At 34.9% G+C, this 21,660-nt stretch overlaps 1 protein-coding gene across 1 annotated transcript in view; it reads right to left on the reverse strand.

The window, feature by feature from the left end:
- Window positions 1-21,660, reverse strand: part of CCDC178 (coiled-coil domain containing 178) — a 418,410-nt gene that overhangs the window by 376,184 nt on the left and 20,566 nt on the right. The window contains exons 4-7 of the mRNA XM_055124824.1: window positions 19,917-19,939; window positions 12,980-13,059; window positions 10,027-10,224; window positions 1,336-1,556 (exon numbers count right to left, since the gene is read on the reverse strand). Coding sequence (XP_054980799.1) covers window positions 1,336-1,556; window positions 10,027-10,224; window positions 12,980-13,059; window positions 19,917-19,939 — 522 coding nt within the window. The remainder of the gene's footprint in view (window positions 1-1,335; window positions 1,557-10,026; window positions 10,225-12,979; window positions 13,060-19,916; window positions 19,940-21,660) is intronic.

The raw sequence follows: 21,660 nt of genomic DNA on the forward strand, positions 1-21,660 counted from the left end.
AGCATTTGCTTCATCCTTGTTATGTGACAAGTAATCTTTTAGTCATGTTTGAGAATATCTAATAACAAATAATTTATATAGCATGTACCTATGCATATCACATACACACAATGTGCAGAAGCATATGACTTAGAAGAGTACTTTTGTAATGAAAAAACATTGGGAAAATACATGTTTATATTCATCATTTTTTTTCATTTCTAGGAACAATAATTGCTTCTTGAAACTCAAATAAAGGAGATGTGTACTGGGTTGGGAAAGTAGTGTTGGGCTGAGGAGATGGTGCTGAGGGGTAAATTCTTTGCACAAATGGGACCTGAGTGATCCATGGCACTCTGTGTCTCCCCAAATCACCAAGGGAACCCTGTAGCCCCGGCATGGTGGGGACCAAGCTGCACTGCATCCTGGGCGGGTTGGCCAACATCACAAGGCATTCTGCCAGGCACCCTGTCACTGTCACTGTCATCCCGTTGCTCATCGATTTGTTCGAGTGGGCAACAGTAACGTCTCTCATTGTGAGACTTATTGTTACTGTTTTTGGCATATCCAATACGCCACGAGTAGCTTGCCAGGCTCTGCCGTGCGGGCTCCATACTCTCGGTAGCTTGCGGGGCTCTCCGAGAGGGGTGGAGGAATCGAACACAGGTTGGTCACGTGAAAGGCGAAAGCCCAACCTCTGTGCTATCGATCGCTCCAGCCGCCAGGCACCCTAAGCACAAAATATGAAATTTGTTATGAGAACATCAGTACTAGGTAATTATCAGGAATTTGAGAAAATGATATGTCTTCAAAGAAATTTTTTGACTTTTCTATTATTATTTCAAATCCAGATCTTTTCCTAGTTATATTTAGAGCTTACATAAATAATATATGATCAATTCTAAGATTTCTAAGCCTTAATTTGTTTCATGTGCTCACTAAACTTATGTTGCTGCCATTGCTGTGATTGTATTCGTCTTATACATGCAAAATTGGATGCACATTATACATGCAAAATTGGATGCACAATGATTAAAATTTAAGTCGTATAACATTATGACATGCATAGGTTCTGAGTTTGTTCCTTAGCAAAGAATGTCTCCCAAACTCAGCTGAGTGTGATAATGTTCAATAAAAATAAACACTTAGATTTTGGACAAAACAGGTTACCAAAGATGTGGGAATGGGGAGACATGTGACGCATGAGTGGCCTATGAACAGTAGTAGAGAGAATATGGGGGTAGGGATGGCACACTGCATCGCTAAAATAAGAACATATACATTCTTGTAAACCAATGTTACCTCAAAATAAACTGACAATATTTAAAATTTGTAACAATTCATTGACTCATTTACCTCATACTTTTTTCTATATTGTTCCTCTATAATACAAAATTCATGGCGCTGCTTTTTCAGCAAAAGAGGAACTTGACTTCTCATGTACTCTATGTCTGCTTGAATTTTTTCATTGTATGTCTCTAAGTTTTCCTTTTGTTCCTGAAGGTATTTAAGTTTATGAGTTTTATTTTCAATATCCCGTTGCAATTCTACAATATCTTTTAAAAAGGCATCATGCTCTAGATATAGAAGAAAAAAATTAGATTTTAAGTTAAAATCTCCAGAAATAAATATATTTGTCCATACATAAATAAAATATTTTTGTTTCAGAATTTACTTGTATATAAATTTTAAAAATTAGTTAAGATATTACTGCTTTATAAAACATATTGCTTTTTATTATAGAAGGGATTAAATATCTTTGTGATTTGATAGTTGCTTTAATATATATCCTGTTTATTATAATCTATGTGCATACTTAGTTGCGCATAAGCAATGTATGTAACTCCAATGTAAGAAAAATTGTAATTCTCTAAACAATCTAAAAGTAAAACAATGAAAAACAAGTCATAATTATCATACAGGAAACTGAAAATGTTTATTAATTTCTGATTATATGATTATATATGAAACACCCAAACAAATAAATTAATTATAAAAAGATTTCTCCTATGAAATTAAAACATAAGGTAAGTTTTTTTCATAAAGAAGATGTAAAACAAAATAACTCTTTTATAAGAACAGTTAAAACTAGTTGCTTAAATCTTATAATAAATCTAACACAAATCATGTGGAGTCTATAGGAAGAAAAAAATAAAATGCCAAGGAATAATATAAAAGTGAATTTGAGGGGCTGGAGAGATAGCACAGCGGGTAGGGCATTTGCCTTGTACGCGGCCGACCCCGGTTCAAATCCCAGCATCCCATATGGTCCCCTGAGCATGGCCAGGGGTAATTCCTGAGTGCAGAGCCAGGAGTAACCCCTGTGCATCGCCAGGTGTGACCCAAAAAGCAAAAAAAAAAAAAAGTGAATTTGAATAAATAATAAAGGGGATATTTTTTCAAAAAACAATTTGGAAAAATTGCTGGTTATCCTCCCTAGCCTAAATGAAGCAAAACAAAATTAAGATCTATGGATTCTCAGAATAATGTCATGACTTTATAATTAGAGTTATCTTTAGATGAGCATAGATTTAGCCATGAGTCTCCTGTATCAAATAAATATATCCAAACAGGACACCAAGGACTTCAATGTCTCAGGTATTTTCCCATATAACTTTAATATTGATTTTTACTAATCTTTACACAATCCCATTTCAAACTTAAATGTTTGTCTTAGTGTACTCAATAATTTATTGAGAATTAATCAAGGTATTTTACTGTCTTTTTAATCAAAAAGCATAGAAAACTAGTATTGGAAAAACAATTGATTTTTAAAGGATTTTATCTCTGGTTCCATCAATTAGAATAGCACAGTGGGTAGGGCATTTGCCTTACACGCAGCCGACCCGGATTTGATTCCTCCGTCCCTCTCAGAGAGCTCAGCAAGCTACCAAGAGTATCCTGCCCGCATGGCAGAGCCTGGCAAGCTACCCATGGCGCATTCGATATGCCAAAAACAGTAACAATAAGTCTTACGATGGAGACGTTACTGGTGCCCACCTGAGCAAATGGATGAACAATGGGGACAACAGTGCTTTATCTCTGATTTCATAATAGAAATCGAAGTTGGAGTTTTGTTTTTGTTTTTTTTTTGCTTTTTGGGTCACACCCAATGATGCTCAGGGGTTACTCCTGGCTCTGCACTCAGGAATTACTCCTGGCAGTGCTGGGAGACCATATGGGAGGTCGGGGATCGAACCCAGGTCAGCCGCGTGAAAGGCAAACGCCCTACCCACTGTGCTATCACTCCAGCCCAAAGTTGGAGATTTTAATACCTTGTCTCAACAACATTATACAGAAAATCTGAGACTTAAGACTTATACTAAATCTGAGACAACAGCAGGATATGAACTAATTCAACTTCACACAGATTCTCCAAAACATACAAAATGTGAAACAATTTTACTCTAAACCTTTGAACATGATAAAAACAAATGAAATGTTTTCCAAAACCTTCAATTAGAAACCAGAGACTGGGAAAACAGTAAGGGAATCCAGTTTGAATTCCCAACCATCATCTCTGGTTGTAGCCCCGCAGTTCCCCCCACCCACCCCACTACTGGCCCAGTATAACTGGTATAACCTTGTTGGTCCCCAACACCGCTAGGCATAAGCAACACTGCATGCATCCTTGGCCCGAGCAAGGAACTGTGGCCAGTTGGCCAAGTATTACCAGGAGTAGCTCCTAAGCAGTGCTAGACATCAAAACTCAACCTCCCTGGCCCCCCCAAAAAATAAACTGAAAAAATTTCAAGAAAAATATGGTAATTCCCATACATTTGAAAATTGGACTGGAGTGATAGCACAGCGGTTAGGGCGTTTCCCTTGCATACGGCCGACCTGGGTTTGATTCCTCCATCTCTCTCAGAGAGCCCAGCAAGCAACCAAGAGTATCCTGCCCGCACAGAAGAGCCTGGCAAGCTACCCCGTGGTGTATTCAATATGCCAAAAACAATAACAAGTCTCACAATGGAGATGTTACTGGTGCCTGCTTGAGCAAATCTATTAACAAGGGGATGACATTGCTGCTCTGCTGCATTTGAAAATTAAACAGTAACTCCTAAGTAAATAAAAAATAATAATAATAATAAAATAGGTCTAAAAAGAAATTTCACTTCTTGTCATCTACCCCAAGAGCGCCATGCTGCTTTGAAAAGACATTTTCACTCTTATGTTCATTGCAGCACTGTGATCCGGATATAACCCAGTGTTCAAGAACAGAGAATGAATGATGAAATTGTGGTATGTATAAATAAAACAGTACTATTTAGATATATATATATATAATACAAAATAATGCAATTGACTGTTGTGTGAATCGTGCTAAAGGATATCATAATGATTGAAGATTAGATTGAAAGATTTGAATGATTGAAGTCAGATACAGAATGATTTATATGCAAGCTATAAAGAAACATAGTAAGAGGGCTTGGAGAGATAGTATAGAAGGGAAAGTGCTTGTACTGCAAGTATTTAATGCAGGTCCAAGCCTCCCCATCATAAATGCCTCTCCACCAGCCCCATGTATCATCAGGAGTAATTTCTGAGCATAGAGTCATGAGTAAGCCTTGAACACTGACAGTGTGGCCCCCAAACCAAAACAACAACAGAAGAAGCATGGTAAGAGAATAACAAATGGCAAAAAGCGACAGAATCTGAGTGTTGTTCTACAGAACTTAGTTTACCCAAAGGGTTGGGTGGAGGTGGAAGGTAGGAGATCCTGGAACTATGGTGGAGAGACCCTGGACAGTGTGGTGTTGGAACATTGAGCATTGAGTCATGAATAAACCCTGAACATGGCTAGTGTGGAATATTCTATACACGAAGTTCTATTGTAAATCATGGTGTCTCAATAAAAATTGGAAAAAGTCATTAAAAAATATTTTGAAATTCTCACAAGGGGATTTTTAAAATATTGACTTCCAAAATTTATTAATTCTAAATTTTATGATTTTGTATAAATAAAAATTAACTCAGCATAATCATTTCTAAAATATAATTCATGCAATCTTAAAAAGAATTTTAAATAAGCTGTAACATTGAAATATCTATTATAGTAGATTGAAATATCTATTATAGAGCCATAGAGATAGAACAAGAGGTAGGGCGCTTGCTTGCGTATGGTTGACTCAAATTTGATCAAATTTGATCATACATTCCACCATGCAACCACCATCAGAAATTATTCCTGAGCAGGATCAGGAGTAAGCCCTGAGCACTATGGCACAAAATTCAACTAACAATAACAAAAAGTCTATTATGGAGCACTAAGTGTAACACAAAATAAAAATAAATTTTATTTTAGGGGGAAAAATGGTCTAAATCATTAAAGTTAATGCTGCATTAAAACATAAATATGTTAAATTAGTTACCAAGCAAGAAAAAATAAATTAATTAAATATATCAAAACTAAAAAATTAAATTTAGCAAAGCATCAATGTATGAATGTATGTTTTTAAAATATAAGCTAAGTTAACTAATCTTTAAAGAAAAACTAAGATAAAAGATGGCGAAGCAAAAATTAACATAATCAAGAATATGAGATGTCATCACTTTTATTATTCAAATGTAAATAATTATAAAATAATTGTGAATACATTATGCCATCAAATCAGACAACTAAAATAAAATGAAAAAATTCCTCAAAAATACAAATTGTCTGGGGGCTGGAGCCATAGCACAGTGGGTAGGGCATTTGCTTTACACGAGGCCAACCCAGATAGATTCCCAGCATCCCATATGGTCCCCCGAGCACTGCCAGGAGTAATTCCTGAGTGCATGAGCCAGAAATAACCCCTATGCATCGCCGGGTGACACCCAAAAAGAAAACAAAATACAAATTATGTAAATATAATAAAATATAGCTATTAAATCCATAAATAATTATAATTGGCTTATATAACTATAATGAAAAATGCAATGACAAACTTGAATAAGATGTACAAGTAGGGGAAACTCAAAAACTGAATCTTGTGCATAAAAATATGACTTCAAGGGAAAAGTACTCAAAACTCAGAAAAATCAAGCAGAAGTTTACTGATTTTTACAGAAATAACAAAAGATGAAGATGAGATCATTATGTAATTTGTTGAAATGAGCAGAAATAACAGGGACAATTAAAAGAAGAGCAAGAAGACAGATGGTTATTTGTCCACTACCCTCCCTGTTGTGGAAGAGATTTTGAATGTGTGTGGTGGGCCACATGAATTCTTTGTTTGTACAAGACACTGATTTTGTTTGGTCAGGATACTGATTTTGGCCAAAGGATGTGAGTAAAAGTGAAAATATGTCAGTTTTAAGCTTGAGGGAGGAGCATCCTATGTTTCTACTCACTCTTCTACTACTGTATCTTGCCATGTGAAAACCCTGTCCCTAGAGCTGGGTTTGATGTCGACAGATGTATTAACTATATGCTTGAACATAGCGCAGCTTTGGCCCAGGTTTCCTAGGAAAGAGCTTCAGTAGCTCATGCATGGACCATAAATTAATAAAAAAAAAAAAGCTGAGTACAAAAGTCACCAAGTTTCAAGGTGATTTTTCTACAAAGAATCTGTGTATTAATAAATGATTGACTTACGTGATAAACATTGCCAACAAATGAAATAAGGTTTAAATTATATTAATTACTAAGGTTTTCCTCCGTAGAGGTATATGGCATATGATTCTTTCCATAATCTATTTTTTTGTGAAATTTCCTTGCCAATTTCTAAAACAATCTCCCAGACTCCTTCAGACACATTTTCTAACTGCCTGAATTCTCTGCCATCCCTTTTGTCACTTTCCAGACTTCCATAGCATTTCTCCTTCAATATGATGTTTTCACTGCCCCCATATTGAGATTGCAATACAGCAGTTCCACAAATTATACCAACATACCATTCAAATACATTTAGAAACTGGAACTGCCATACTATTTTTCTTATATTAGAATGGGGAAGAATCCATGAAGCTTTAAAGATACGTTAAGGGAAAGAATTTGTAGAAGCAAGTTACAATGGTAGTAGCAGGGAAATACTAGTTATTACCTCATTTGTATATAAGTATAAAATGATAAAACGAAGTTCTTTATTAAAACCTTGCTATAAAAAAACTTTGCTATACACATACAACTGCCATCATGAATGTAGGATCAAAAATAAACATCTTTTTTTCTGGTTATCCTTTGGATAGAGAAAATAAAAGGCATTTTCTGAAATATTGGTGCTTTAAAGATGCCAAAAAATGCATATTTTTGGAGAGGATAAAATGACCAAGCAGAGAGGAAAGGAATTAGGAGTAGAGATATACTAGTTTCATTCTTCTTCATCTTCCATAGTTGCTTGTCACTGATTCTCAACCGAAAGATGAAGTTCAAAATGTGACATTATATAAGATTTATCAGCTTCATGGGCCATAAAACCAAAGATACAACAAGAATGGGAGATAGATTGATTTCAAGGAGGAAAATAAGATATATAAAAGAATTAATTTCATCAGTTTTATAAACTATTATCTAAACATCTAGAAAAACAATGTGAAAGTTGCCAAGGATATTAAAAGGTTTTCCTCTAACATTTACAATAAACTTTAATATAACAAGCTATAAATATGTAATTAAAAATTGTAATCAATTTCATAAAAAATTTAGATGTTACATACTACATAGATCAATATGAAGGCAAAATGTGCTTGAAAGTACATCATTTTCTAGGAATATTTTCAAACAGAAGGTACGTAGGTTAATAAATGCATAGCAAAAATAAGCTTAAATTTCACTGCATATATTAGATGCTAAAAATGAACCAGATTAACAGACTTTCCAGGTTTTTTGTATATATATTTAATAGTATTGAATAAAAGATTACCCAACACTAAAATATCTATTACCCATGCAGAGATGTCTTCCATCATTTAAAAAGCATTTATTAGATACCTATATTGTGGACTCAGGTAACTTAATTTAATTTTAATTATTAAGTGGAACTTCATATGGGCCCCAAACTATAATATATAAACTCTCCTGTAAAAGGCAAGTTAGATTATTTATAAATTAATCCACATAAAATTTAACTGTGGATTTAATTTTTTAATTTTAATTTTAAATTTTAAAATTATTTTAAATTAAATTTTAAATTAATTTTAAATTAAATTTTTACCTCTATTGCTCCTTTTGTTACTACTTGTCCCATCAATTCCAACAAAGAAGGGCCTCTCAAATAATACAAAAAATGCAGATGACTCTTTTTGTGCATGAATGTAAATCATCTCAAAAATCTACTAAATTCTAGAATTTTTTAGGATGCCTAGTCTGACTATTATAGCCTTGCTTGCCTCTAAAACTTTAATATGTATGTATGTATTTTTGAGAGGCCCATCTATGCTATTACAAGTAGTAAAGTATGTATATCATAAATTCTATTAAAATTGAATCATAAAAGTTAATAACAGTTTAAAGTATAATGTGTTTTCTAATATTTTCTTGCCACTTCCTGGAATGTGTACAACCTTTAGAGACTATAGTTTTAGAGGCCATAACAAATGAGTATGTATGGATTCCATTTGACATGTAAATGAATGGCTATTGTCTCAGAGTAATAATTAATAGCATTCCCTTTCATTTCTCAACTGTATCTTGGTTTAACTGACAGGTTATATATGGATACTCTAATTGAACCCATTTATAAAGCATGAGAAGCCTGAGTTAAATTTTCTATCCAATGAAGAGTATAAAAACTTGTAGGCTTAAGCTAAATCAGGTAATCATAAGTTAGACATAGTGTTTAGAGACCAAAAAGGTGAGAATTTTTAGGTTGTTAAACAATTTAGTAACAATTTAGTACAGGTGCCTCTGCAATCTAAAAAGATAATGTTTTTTTTTTGTTGTTTATTTTTTGGAAGAGAGGGGCCTCCCAAGTAGTACTGAAAGAACTTGGAGCCCCGCTGGTGACTCTTAAACCAAGTGGGCAGATGGTTTGATGCAAAGGACTATGGGCTCCATGGACTATTAGGGCTGCCCTGCTGGTGCTTGGGGGTCTTCAGACCTGGAGGACCAGTTCATGGTGCCAGATAAAACACATGCTAGGCATGGGCCCTCATCTCTGTTCCAACCCTCATACTTCCTTCTTGAAATGTTAATAAAAACTATTAATAAAAAGTCATCTTCTATGATACTTGGGGACATATTAAGCTTCATTGTTATAAGTTCCCCAAGACACAGATGTATATAATTCCTAAAATATCATGTAGAGCTCATAGCTAATGCTTATCAAATTGCGGTCATCACTTTTAATTTCTAGCTTCATGGGACTGGAGAGGTAGCAGAGCTTAAGAGACATCATTTGCCTGTGGCAGACCCCAGTTTGATCCCGAGAGCCTCATGGTTCCATGAGAATTGCAGGGTGCGTCCTGAAGGATCCCCACACACTTCTGGGGGTGGCCCTGGAGACCTAAAGCACCACTGTGGGATGGAATTGGGGAAGGGGCATTGAGGAATCTCTAGCACTCCCAGATTGGAGCATGCCGCATGATCAGGCCTTACTGGCTGAGAATCGCTGGAGGGGCCACCCTATTTAAACTTTTTTTGAAATTCATAATTACTGAAACATAACAGTCATAACAGAATTGTCAAATGTCTGCATATTTGGTGGGTACCACAAATTCCATGGAATTGCAAAATGAATTAAAAAATTGATCGTAGATTTTTGTCTCCTCAACGCAGTTCAAATTTATGTCTATGAACCTCATTAAGAACCCCTTTCAAAAGGTGTACTGGTAGGGCCGAGGAGGAAGTTAAACAGGGTAGGACACAGAGGATACATACAAGAGCCCCAGGCTCAACCCTGGAACCATATGATCCTCAAGACCATCAGCAATGACGCCTGAGCACCTAGCCGGAGTAGCCCTGAGCAACAGTAGGTGTAGTCCCCAGGTTCCCCCAGATGAAAAATTGCGTTGTTAGGATGCAAAATATTAGAGTCACTCTAATGGTCAGCATCTTTTGTTTAGATTTTCAAATGATCATGTTTCTACAACAAATTAAACAACACTATGAAAAATTCTCACTCTTACCTTTTTGCACAGCTAATGGGATTTTCTGAAGTCTCCAGATTGACCAAGAATCTATTTTCACACTCAATTTTTCCCTTCTTAATTTTTGCTTTAGTAAAGCATCTTCAGCTTCTGCCCGGTCAGTTTCTAGGCTTTTAATGAGATGGATGGCCTCAGCTAGCAATGTTTCAATTTCCTTCTTTAATTCTGGACACTTGTCTATTTAAAATAAGGATACAGGGGCCGGAGAGAGAGTACAGTGAGTAAGGTGTTTGTCTTGCATGCTGCTGACGAAGGTAGACTGCAGAAGGTCCCCTGAGTCTCTCCAGGGACTTAAAAGATATTAGAAAAATTAGACTTTTAAAGTATTATCATCATAAATAAAATCATAACACTAAATAACCTTTGAAGATATTTTAAATGAATATTTTATAAAATAATTAGAATACTTAAATCTCAACTAATATCTTCATTCATATTACCATCTTTTCAATCAGGGAAAAAAAATCACGCTTTCTCTATTGTAATGTATGAGCAATATCATTTTCTTTTCTTTTTTTTTTTTTTTTTTGCTCTTTGGGTCACACCCAGCGATGCTCAGGGGTTACTCCTGGCTTTGCACTCAGGAACTACTCCCGGCGGTGCTTGGGGGACCATATGGGATGCCGGGGATCGAACCCGGGTCGGCCGCGTGCAAGGCAAACGCCCTACCCGATGTGCTATTGCTCCGGCCCCGCAATATCATTTTCTGATCTGATTCTTAATGTGGTCTCTATTTATGTAATCTATTCTATATTTTTTCAGATTCTACTGCATCCTTGTAAGCACACACACATATCAATTGCATTCTTCAAACAGCTTATTCTTTCCATTTATGTAATACTTAAGACTGAAACAAATGAAATTAATGTAGTTTAAAATTATATCACTTTTTCTTGCACTTTAGGTATACATATATATTATTCCTTATGATTTACAAGGTATTTTATACTGTCACTATCACTATCACCGTCACCCGTTGCTCACTGATTTGCTCAGTAGGCACCAGTAACTTCTCCATTGTGAGACTTGCTGTTACTGTTTTTGGCATATCAAATATGCCACGGGTAGCTTGCCAGGCTCTGCCGGGAGGGCAAGATACTCTGAGCAGCTTGCTGGGCTCTCCGAGAGGGGTGAAGGAATCAAACCTTGGTCAGCTGCATGCAAGGCAAATGCCCTACCTGCTATGCTATTGCTCCAGCCCATTTTTATGCTATCTCTGTATAACATTAAAATAAATGTTGTGTGCTTAAGTTGGGGTGCGTCCAATTCACTGTATTTAATTTCTCTCTCATTTTTCCCCAGAATAATATCTCAGTGAGTTTCACCATTTTATGCCAAGTCAGTGGGCAAGAACATACAATTTTTTTTTTAGTGGAAGCACTTAATTACACCAAATCTTTCTCATCCTGATATGGCATTCTGTTGTAGTCAAGTATTCATACTTGTAATTAAAAAAAATTAATTTAACTATTGTGACCATTAATGTGTTAATATTTTCCACCAGAATTTTATATAAAATTAAGAAGTAATGAATGAAGCTATCTTTATTGCAAATATAATTAGTGAAATGAAAAACAGTAAAAATGAAATCTCACTATGAATCACTGAAAGTTGTGTTTTAATAAACTTCAATATTTATTGATCCTTCATAAAAATTAAGGTATTTATCATGTCTTTGAAGTAAAATGAGAAGAAAGCAATTAAAATAGATTATATTCACATAAACTGGTATAATTTTATCACAAAAAAATGTTGTGCTAGTACACACATTATTTTTACACTTAGACATTCATTGTGTTAGGATATTGTCCTAATAGATTTATTTATTTTTTTTACTTTTTATATATGATACAGCTGTGACACCGACTATGGTAAATGTGAGCCACATGTAACTACATTTAAAAGTAAATAAAAAGTTCACTATATCACTGTCATCCCGTTGTTCATCGATTTGCTCGAGTGGGTACCAGTAACATCTCCATTCATCCCAGCCCTGAGGTTTTAGCAGCCTCTCCTTACTAGTTTTTCCCAACAATTGGAGGCTCTTTTCAGAGTCAGGGGAATGAGACCAATAACTGTTATTGTTGCTGTATTTGGCATGTTGGATATGCCATGGGGAGCTTGCCAGGCTCTTCCGTGCAGGGGGGATACTCTCGGTAGCTTGCCAGGCTCAGGGTATATCTAAACACACACAAATAGAAATAATGTATTTGACATTATTTAGACTAGTAGATACACAAATATTATAAAATGCCAATGCATAAGAGCAAGCAAATTCATGATTTTTCCTCTTAATGCATAATCAAACAGTCCAAATATCACCAGGGCATTCAGATCTGTTTATTTTTTTTTAAGAATACCTTGGTTTGGGGGCCAGAGTGATAAATTAGGTTTAAAAATGAAATTCTTGGGTTCACAAAGATATATAGAAGGTAAGAAACTTGTCTTGCATGCAACTGACTTAGGTTTGATCCCCAGCATTAAATACAGACTCATGAACACTATCAGGAGTGACCACTAAGTGCAGAGCTAGAAATAAGACATGAACACAGCTTGTTATGATCCTAAAATAAAAGCGATTAAGTTCCTCAGTCTTCACTACCAAATATCATGTTCAAAGTTAGAAGTAGCTAGTTCTCACTCAAAATGAGAGTATGTTATAGAACACTTTGATTATGGCAAAAAATTCTAGTGGCCAGTCAGTGTGAAGTACATTTAGTTTCTTGAGAGGTGGGCAGTATTCAACATATACTCAGAATATGGCTTACAGTATTCATTATTATTTTTTTTCATTATTATTTATCAAATAATGTTTAATAACTAATAATCATAAACCTATACTTATTTATTGTGAAAATGATATATATAAAATAAAAAGCCAATGTGAATGTAAATATCATTACTCTTATCTAAGCATGAAATACAACTTTACCCCTCTCTTCTGGTTTAACCTCTGCCATTTGTGTATCAATACTCCACTCTTTTGAGGCTTTTGTAGAAGAAATTCTGACCCTATATAATAAAAAGAATTGGCCAATTAATAAAAAAGAACTGTAGTTACAGTTATTAAAACAAATTTTAGGTAACACTATTTTACTAAATTTTAAATACTGATGGTTAAATTTATGCATGCTAATTCTACTATACAGACAATAAGTGGAAAAATTTCAAGCAGCAATAAAATTTAGAAGAAAATCACAAAGAAGTGATAGACACTGAAATGTTATAAATAATCTAAAAAATTCTGAGGGGATATTAAATCAGAAGTTACGTAACAAAATTGGACTTTTTATAGAGTATTAACTGTTAGGAAATGGGAGTTTATTTAGATGAGTTAATTCTCTAATTTGAGGTTAGAAGTTTCTGAGAGACCCATATAAGCTAAAAAAATCAAAAATATGTTCTGAATTTGAGGTCAATAATAGCACTTTAATTGGGGAAAATGTCTAAATTAAAATGTTATTTCTTTTCTAAAATATTTTTCTCATTAAAATTCCATTATGTCAGATGATGAAATTTCTTATCAGTATTTCAGTGTTCTGGTCTTAAATGTTAGACTATTTTCATTGTATTTAAAAAGAGCTTTTTTTATTTTAAGAAACGAAATAAAAAGAGTTGTTTCATCTACAGAAAAAACTCAGCACATCAATATCATATTGCTTAAAAATTTTATTGTTGGTGCCAGAGTAACAGTATAGAAGGTAAAGTTAGTTACCTTGCATGCAGCTGACCATGGGTTTTATCTCTGGTATCTTCTATTTCTGGTATCCCATATTGTGGGTTTCCACAGAAAAAATGGGGGCGATGCCTGGGACTTGAGCATTCAGTGGCTGAGAACCCTTCCCCTGGCTGGCCTATGGCGATGCATGGACAAAAGACCGGGCAACGGAGAAACTGGGCCTGGGCCCCAGGCTGCTCTGTAGACAGTTTATTTCTCTCTCTCCTCTCCAGTGTAGTCCAATCTTACCCTTTACTGCACAATCATAGTTGCAATTTGGGTTGCAGTCCCAGTCATCATAGTTTCATCATCCTAGTCTCCTCACAGAATTCAAAGTCCTCTCTTTCATAATATCTCTTCCTAGCCTTGTCATAGTCTCATAGTCCTTTCTTTCCAGTCATCATGGTCATCTAGTCCTCTTTCTAGTCGTCTGAGACCCTCTAAGTCTCAAAGACCTCAAAGTCCCAAAGTCTATTCTTTCCCCTTACAGCATAGTTATATGAAGGGTGGGGGATAAACATAGGTGGGGTTGAACATTGGCATAACAACAAACAGAGGTAAAGCCACTCCTTCGAGGAAAGTTCTAGGAGATTAACTCCAGGACAAAATCTCATCTGAGGGTTCAGCATTCTAGATTACTAGGAGATCTGGTCAAGGGCAGGATTCCATCTAGGGTGTATTGCTTTATCCTTTCCCCAGCTAGTAATCCATTTAACCAATCTCAGTGAACTTCTTATATTTCTAATCATTTTGTATGAAGACAGTAAGAGATACATTAAGCTTTAAGGTTGGTTCCCCCTGGGGACATCTCGCTATATATTCTAGACCACAGTCCTCAGACCAGGTTGGTCTTTCCTAACCCCAGCAGGGTCCTTATTCTGTTACTTCTTTTTGGGTCATGACAGAATTTGTTCCATGACCATGCCCTTAACTTATTACACTTAAGGCACTTAGTTTGTCTCCTTTCGAGGTCAGGGTAACTTATAGCTTGTCCTGGGTCCATCCAGTCCCTTTAACGAGCCCTGCTCTTGCAGTGCTAGGAAGTAAGGGCAACTGAGGCATAAATCAAGTAAATATAATGGATGCCCAGGAGAAATACTATTTGGAGTCAATTAACTCCTATGTTACAAAAGCGCAGCATCAACTTTCTTCCTGTGTCTATACAAAAGGACATTTCTAAATAAACCATTTAAATTACATAAAGGAAAGAAAAGCAACATAGGATTTTTAGTGCCTAATGGAATTGGGTGTGCCTCAGGGGCACTGTTGTGGAAGTAACTCAATAAACCTAAGCTTCCTGCAGGAGGAGCAAGGACAACCCAATGTTATCCAACAACATATGGTCTCCCAAGTCCACGGGGAGTTATTCCTGAGCGCAGAGCCAGGAATAATACCTGAGAATCACTGAGTGTGGTCCAAAGACCAAAAAATAAATACTGTTAAAGAGAAATATAATAAAACTTTTTTCATTTGTATAAAAATTTTAAAATATAAAGTAATCCACATAAACTCATACTTTCAGATATACTATTATTTCAAATTCTAAGATTAGTCATAAGATTTTGTGTGTTTTTTATTTATACATCATTGTTTTCTATATATATCATTATTATTAATATATCTAATACTATATTATAGGGATTACTGTTGTTTCACCATTAAGAAAAACTAGGTAGTTTGTAACTATTCTGGACTAGGGAAAAACAAATTTTACTCCTTCAAATTTCTTTCAAAAATTTTAGTTAATAATGTCAATTAAAATATTTTTTTGCTTTGGTTAAAGTATAATGTTTGCCACTGTGCTTGATGTACAACTAGCACACCTCACTAGCAGCAAAGTGCCTATGATGCACCACCAATATCCTATGCTATTTCTAGTCCTCCTAATAAATCATTGCATTGTTCCTTGCCTTTTGCTTACTTTTAAAAATAAACTAGTATTAAATAATGCTCTCCCATTCACTTTTAAAACTAATTATACATAGAGTAAATTAATAAATGAAGCACTGTAGCACCATCGCACTACCATCCCGTTGTTCATTGATTTGCTCGAGTGGGCACCAGTAATGTCTCCATTGTGAGACTTGTTGTTGATGTTTTTGGCATATCCAATACGACACTGGTAGCTTGCCAGGCTCTGCCATGTGGGCAGGATACTTTTGGTAGCCTGCTGGGCTCTCTGAGAGGGACAGAGGAATTGAACCCAGGTCGGCTGCATGCAAGGCAAATGCCCTATCCGCTGTGGTATCGCTCCAGACCATCTATTTTTGTCTACTGTATTATAAAATTCAATTAACTTACCAGGTAAAATTTTGTTTTAATTCTGAAATTTTTATTGAAGTATTTAGCATAAAATGAATGTGGAAGTATGAATTTGAGTGTCTTTTAAACACTGAATGTAATGTGATCATAATCTTCCTAGTTTTAAAAAAAAATTATATTACCTCTAAAGAAAAGCTTCCATTATCAAATAATTTTCCTTCTTTCCTTACCCACCATCTCCTGCTACCAACTACTTTCTTTCTCATCTCTATGGATTTACTTGTTATGAATTTTTACATAAACAGTAAAAATAAATGACCTTTTAAGTCTATTTTTTGTAACTTAGCATAATAATTATAGTTTATTTTTATTATAGTATTATTGAAATTTCACCACTATAGTTAAAAAATATAGCATTGTATGACTACAGCACCCTTCTATGTATCAGGCCACTGAATATTTGAGATTACTTGTACTTTTCAAATATCATTAATAATGATAATGTACACAATTGTATACAAGTTATTATTTGAATATCTGTTTATGTTGTGTATACATAACCATACAATTTCTGGGTTATATACTAATTCTGTGCTTTTTGTGTTTTGCAAGTTCCCTTCAATTCTGTATTACATAAAAAAGGTATTGGGTTTTGTCTTATGCTTCCCACATCAATTGAGACATTCACATGGATTTCCCTTCTTCCTTTTATTATATTGATGCAATATACTAAGAGTTTTACAAAGGTTGAGCCACACTTTAATGCTTGAAATAAATCTCAACTATTCATAACAACTAGCTTATTAAAATGTTTGCAGATAATTTGTGGAGGATATTATTGGAGTCTCTATTTACTTGTGATGTCTTTATCTAGATTTAGTTTCAGGGCAATGTTGTCCTCATAGAATGATCAAGGAATTATACATTTTTCTTATACTCTGAAAAAGTTTTAGAAATATTAGCTTTAATTCTTTAACTATTTTTCAATACTTAATAGAACTTCACTGATAAAGTAATAAATTAGGGACTTTTCTTCAGAGATTATTTTTATTACTGATGTCATATTTTGATTTTCTACTTTGTCTTGAGTCAGTTTTGGATATGTCCTTGGAAACTTGTCTACTTCATCTTGACCATAAAATTTGTTATCAGATAAATGTTTTTTTTGTTTGTTTTTTGTGTGTGTTTGCTCATTGTTTCTTTGTTGAGTCCCTGCAGGAAGCACCAGATCACTGGCTTGTTGACTCTCAAAGTTTCTTATACAGCCACCTCCTTCTCAGTGAAGAAAGCTACCCTCTGTCTTTTTAAACTGTTTCTCTTTTTTCCTCATAGATCCAGATTTCTGTCCTCTTCCACCTGCTCACCTCTTTTCAAGTGGATTATTTTTCTTCGTCTCTTAATCAATATCATATCTTTAGATTACATACATGAGTAAAATAACCCAAAACTTAACTTTTTTTCTTTATTATTTTACTTTGAAAATTACCCTCAGGTTCTTTCCATTTTATGAATGGCAAATTTCCCTTTTTATAGCTGAACAGTGTCCCATTGTACGTATGTACCATATCTTATCATTTGGTTTGATGGGTTGGGGAGTTGGTTTGGGGGCCACACCTAGCTGTACTCATGGGTTACTTCTGGCTCTGTGTTCGACAATTACTCCTATAGTGCTCAGGAGACCTTAGGTGGTGCTGTGGATTAAACCTGGGTCAGTTATGTGAAAGGGTAGTGCCTTACCCTTGTACTACCACTCTGGCTCTATTGAAATTTAATAGAAGCATAGATAATAAGCATAGATAATATCCCAAACATATTTGGGATGTTTTCAGCCAGTTTTTTTGCAGATAAACCTTATTACCCCTTTTCCTTTCTGCCTTCACTCTTGTATCCATTAGGGATATAAAAATATTCCTAGGACTTATTCAGCTTTGTTCATTTTTCATTCTTTTTTTGTCACTCTACTTCTTATAATCATAAGCTTGAATATTCTATTAACCTATCTTAAGTTTGCTGACTTTTTTCTATGACTAAACTACTTGTTTAGACTGAATTCTTTGTTTTAATCTCCAGAATATCTCTTGCTTCTGTTTTATATGTGTTTTTTCTCCTTATTGGAAATCTATATTGACTGGGATATCAGTCTCCTGATTTGGCTTAGTTCCTAGTCCCTTGTTTATTTGATCATTTTTATTTAAAAGAGTTGGCTTAAAGTTTTTGTCAAACAAGTCAAGTATGTAAGCTCTCTAGGGTTAGTTTTCATAAATTTTCTCCTTTACTGTTGGGACAAAAATCATCTGTCTACTTCAAAATAATTCTTATAGCAGAGCTGCATATTAAAGTATAAAATGGAAATAATATTACACTCCTTTGACTGAGTTTTTTGTTGCTATGCAGGGGTAGAGAAACATTTTTCTACCAAGGGCAATTAATATATTTATGACATAATTTGTAGACTGTATCATATAAGCACATGGTATACATGCACCCAATAAGAAGAATATATGTCTGCCTGATCAGATATCAGCGTCAGACCCGATTTCAGGGGCTCTGTGCAGACCTGAGCTAGAAGATGCCCACCTCTGCCGTAGTGGGTAGTTGCCATTTGTTTGGTTATCTTCTAAATCCTTTTTATATTATATGTATTCTCTACCAAGTGTAGTCACTAAAGTGTGTCACTTTACAATTTTTCACTTTTACTATTAGAGTTTCTCTAATAAACATCTCTGGACAAAGAAAAGAATAAAGGAAAAGAAAATACATTTTCAACCATTGCAGAATGGCTGTTTTGCAGAATCCTTTCAATGCTTTTCCAACTTTTACCCTACCTTAACAACAAGTCTCACAATGGAGACGTTACTGGTGCCCGCTCGAGTAAATCGATGAACAACAGGATGACAGTGCTACAGCGCTACCCTGCCTTAAGTACTTGACTTTGAAGATCCTAAAAGTAAGCCAAAGGCAAAAAAAAAAAAAAAGGTTCTTCTCAAGTCTTTTCTGACAATGTGTCCAGCATTGTTCCTGTGTGTTTGTTTTAATTCTGCAGCACAGCTAAGAACATTGAAAAGCCTTGCTCCTCCAGGCTTCTTTTCAACCTCTTAGCAGCATTTTGGTTCCTGCTACTTGTCTTGACTATTATCTATTACTTCAGACAGTGATGGCACATGTGTTTCTTTAGCTGCTATTCACAGACAAAAAAAGGCACAGCTCTGTAACTGCTGCAAGTCAGGCAAATACAAGTCTTTGTGCCAAACCTTAAAGAAGCTGCCATGCAGGTCAAAACAGTAAACCACATTTCTCTGAGAATAAGATTCACGTTGCTCCTTTGACACTACATGTGCTGACTGCACATATAGTCATCACCACCATTGATCTGCAAATTGGAGAAACAGCAAGTGGGTAACTTAAATGCAACAGATTTCTCTGAAAAGCAGCAGAATCGTTTCCATTTTTTTCTTCGTTGTTGTAAAATTCTATGAGATTCATACATATATATATATAGATATGCATTATTGTCTACATATATATAAAATTTTGGCACAACATGTAATGGTGCTCAGTTCTTGGGGGACCATATGGTGCCGTGATTGAAACCAGACCTGCGACATGTAAAGCATGTGCTTCAGCCTGCCTGCTGAACTAGCTCTCCAGTTGTAGACTAGACTCCGCACTTTCTGCAAAAGTTGATTCTTAACAATTGTTTCCAACTTTATGGTTATTTTTATGATTATTCAGAGTCCTAAGGATCTTTATTCTGCTACATTCTTTGAAATTCTCATATGAAAAATCCTGCCCTCAATTTATTTTTCCTTTGAAATAAAACTTATGTGCAGAAAATTAATCATCAACTTGAACATTAAAATGGCAATAAACAATGCATGAAGATTCTTACCATTCTTCCAAAGCAGTTTCAAACTATAAGATTAAAAAAAAAACTCAGTGAGAAACAAATTTTAAACATCCTCAAGAACAGTAGAAAAGTAAAATGACAGTCAAAATCACAGATGATACTGTAAATCCTTCACATACACCACTCTAGTTTTGTCAAATTATATTCTCTGTTGTCACCAAATTGGGATATACTTCCCCTAATTATTTTGATGTTTTTTATTATTATTTCCACTTAATTATTTTCATCATTCGTTTCTAAAACTTAACCCTTTAATATAGAACATTTCAAACATTATTACTACTCCAGAGAAACTCTCCACACAATCAGAACACATACATAGTCCACGAATCTTAATATTTTAACAGTATCAAATAACTATATGTGAATTCACCAATATTTTTGTGAGTTTTCTCTTCTTGTCTCTCCCTCTTTTTCTCATTGCACCCTTGTTCTCTCTCCTCTCTCTCCTCTCTCCCTCTCTCTCTCTCACACACACACATAAACACATACACACAAACACATACAAACACACACACATACACCCCACATCTAAGTCTTCCAGGGATCGAGGAAGATATCTCAAAAGGCTGGGGTTCATCACTGCCGTGCACTGGACTCTAAGGTCAAAACCCAGGACCACCTGGTCTCTCCGGCATAACCAGGTGGCCTCATAGTGGGTCTCATCATTGCTGAAGAAACCCACCAACATTCTTCTCTAGTGTTCTAGGTCTTCTAGATGATAAGTTCCTAAGAGATATGTTTTACAGATAAATTACACAGTACTTTTGGCAGTAAAGAGTATAAACTACCCCCAAACTGCAAATAATATTTAGTAATAAGGTAATAGATTTCGCAGAAAATTTGCCAGACTAGGTACTCACGATTACTTCTCTTCAATTCCCTTATATCAAAATTTGGAGAAAAATTATGTAAACCAATACATCAAAAATATTTGTCAATAAAATCAGTGAAATATGAAACATATAACTATCAGAAATATGAAGTAATCAGATTATGACACTGAAAACATCCAAAAAACTATAATTCAGAAAAGATAAGCGAAGATCATTTTATTGAAGATGAAATACTTTTCAACTGAATGCATGAGGAATTTCCAGTATGTGAGAATAAATAATTGAAGGGTTGCCTGCCATGAGATGGGAAAGTATACTTACTTTCTACCCCAAGGATCCAAAATATATGGTCGCAAGTTGCTTTATGTTAATAGAGGGATTGTCTAAACATACTGGAATTCTCCCTAAGACAGAAAGTTAACTAAGAATGGAAGTTTGTTTCTGGAGAGATACAGAGCCTAATATCTAGTAGATTTTCACATGTAAAAAGGCTGGAAGCTGAAGGAAATTAAAATAAAAATTGTCACAAAACAAAATAGTTTAAGATATTAAACAGGTACATAGAAACAGCCAGATTTTTTGGTTAAACACATTAGCCCTTATTTACAAAGAATCCTGGTTTAAATATATGTTATGTATACATATGTTTTATGAATATTAACATACATATTTACTGTGTAACTCTTTAATATAAGCAGACCCTGACACCTGGAAAAATTAGCAAACAACAGTAACAAAACCAACAAAAAAGTAATGTCAATTATCAATTATCAGTCTTTACCATCACCATTTATGAATACCTGTGGCTCAATATTTTCCTCCTTTATTTCTCAGTTAGATATCGGATCTATTTAATTCCATGAAGGGAGCAATGGAGGAGAGGCAGCCAA

Source organism: Sorex araneus, chromosome 2 (genome assembly GCF_027595985.1).
Source record: "Sorex araneus isolate mSorAra2 chromosome 2, mSorAra2.pri, whole genome shotgun sequence".
Lineage (NCBI taxonomy): Eukaryota > Metazoa > Chordata > Mammalia > Eulipotyphla > Soricidae > Sorex > Sorex araneus.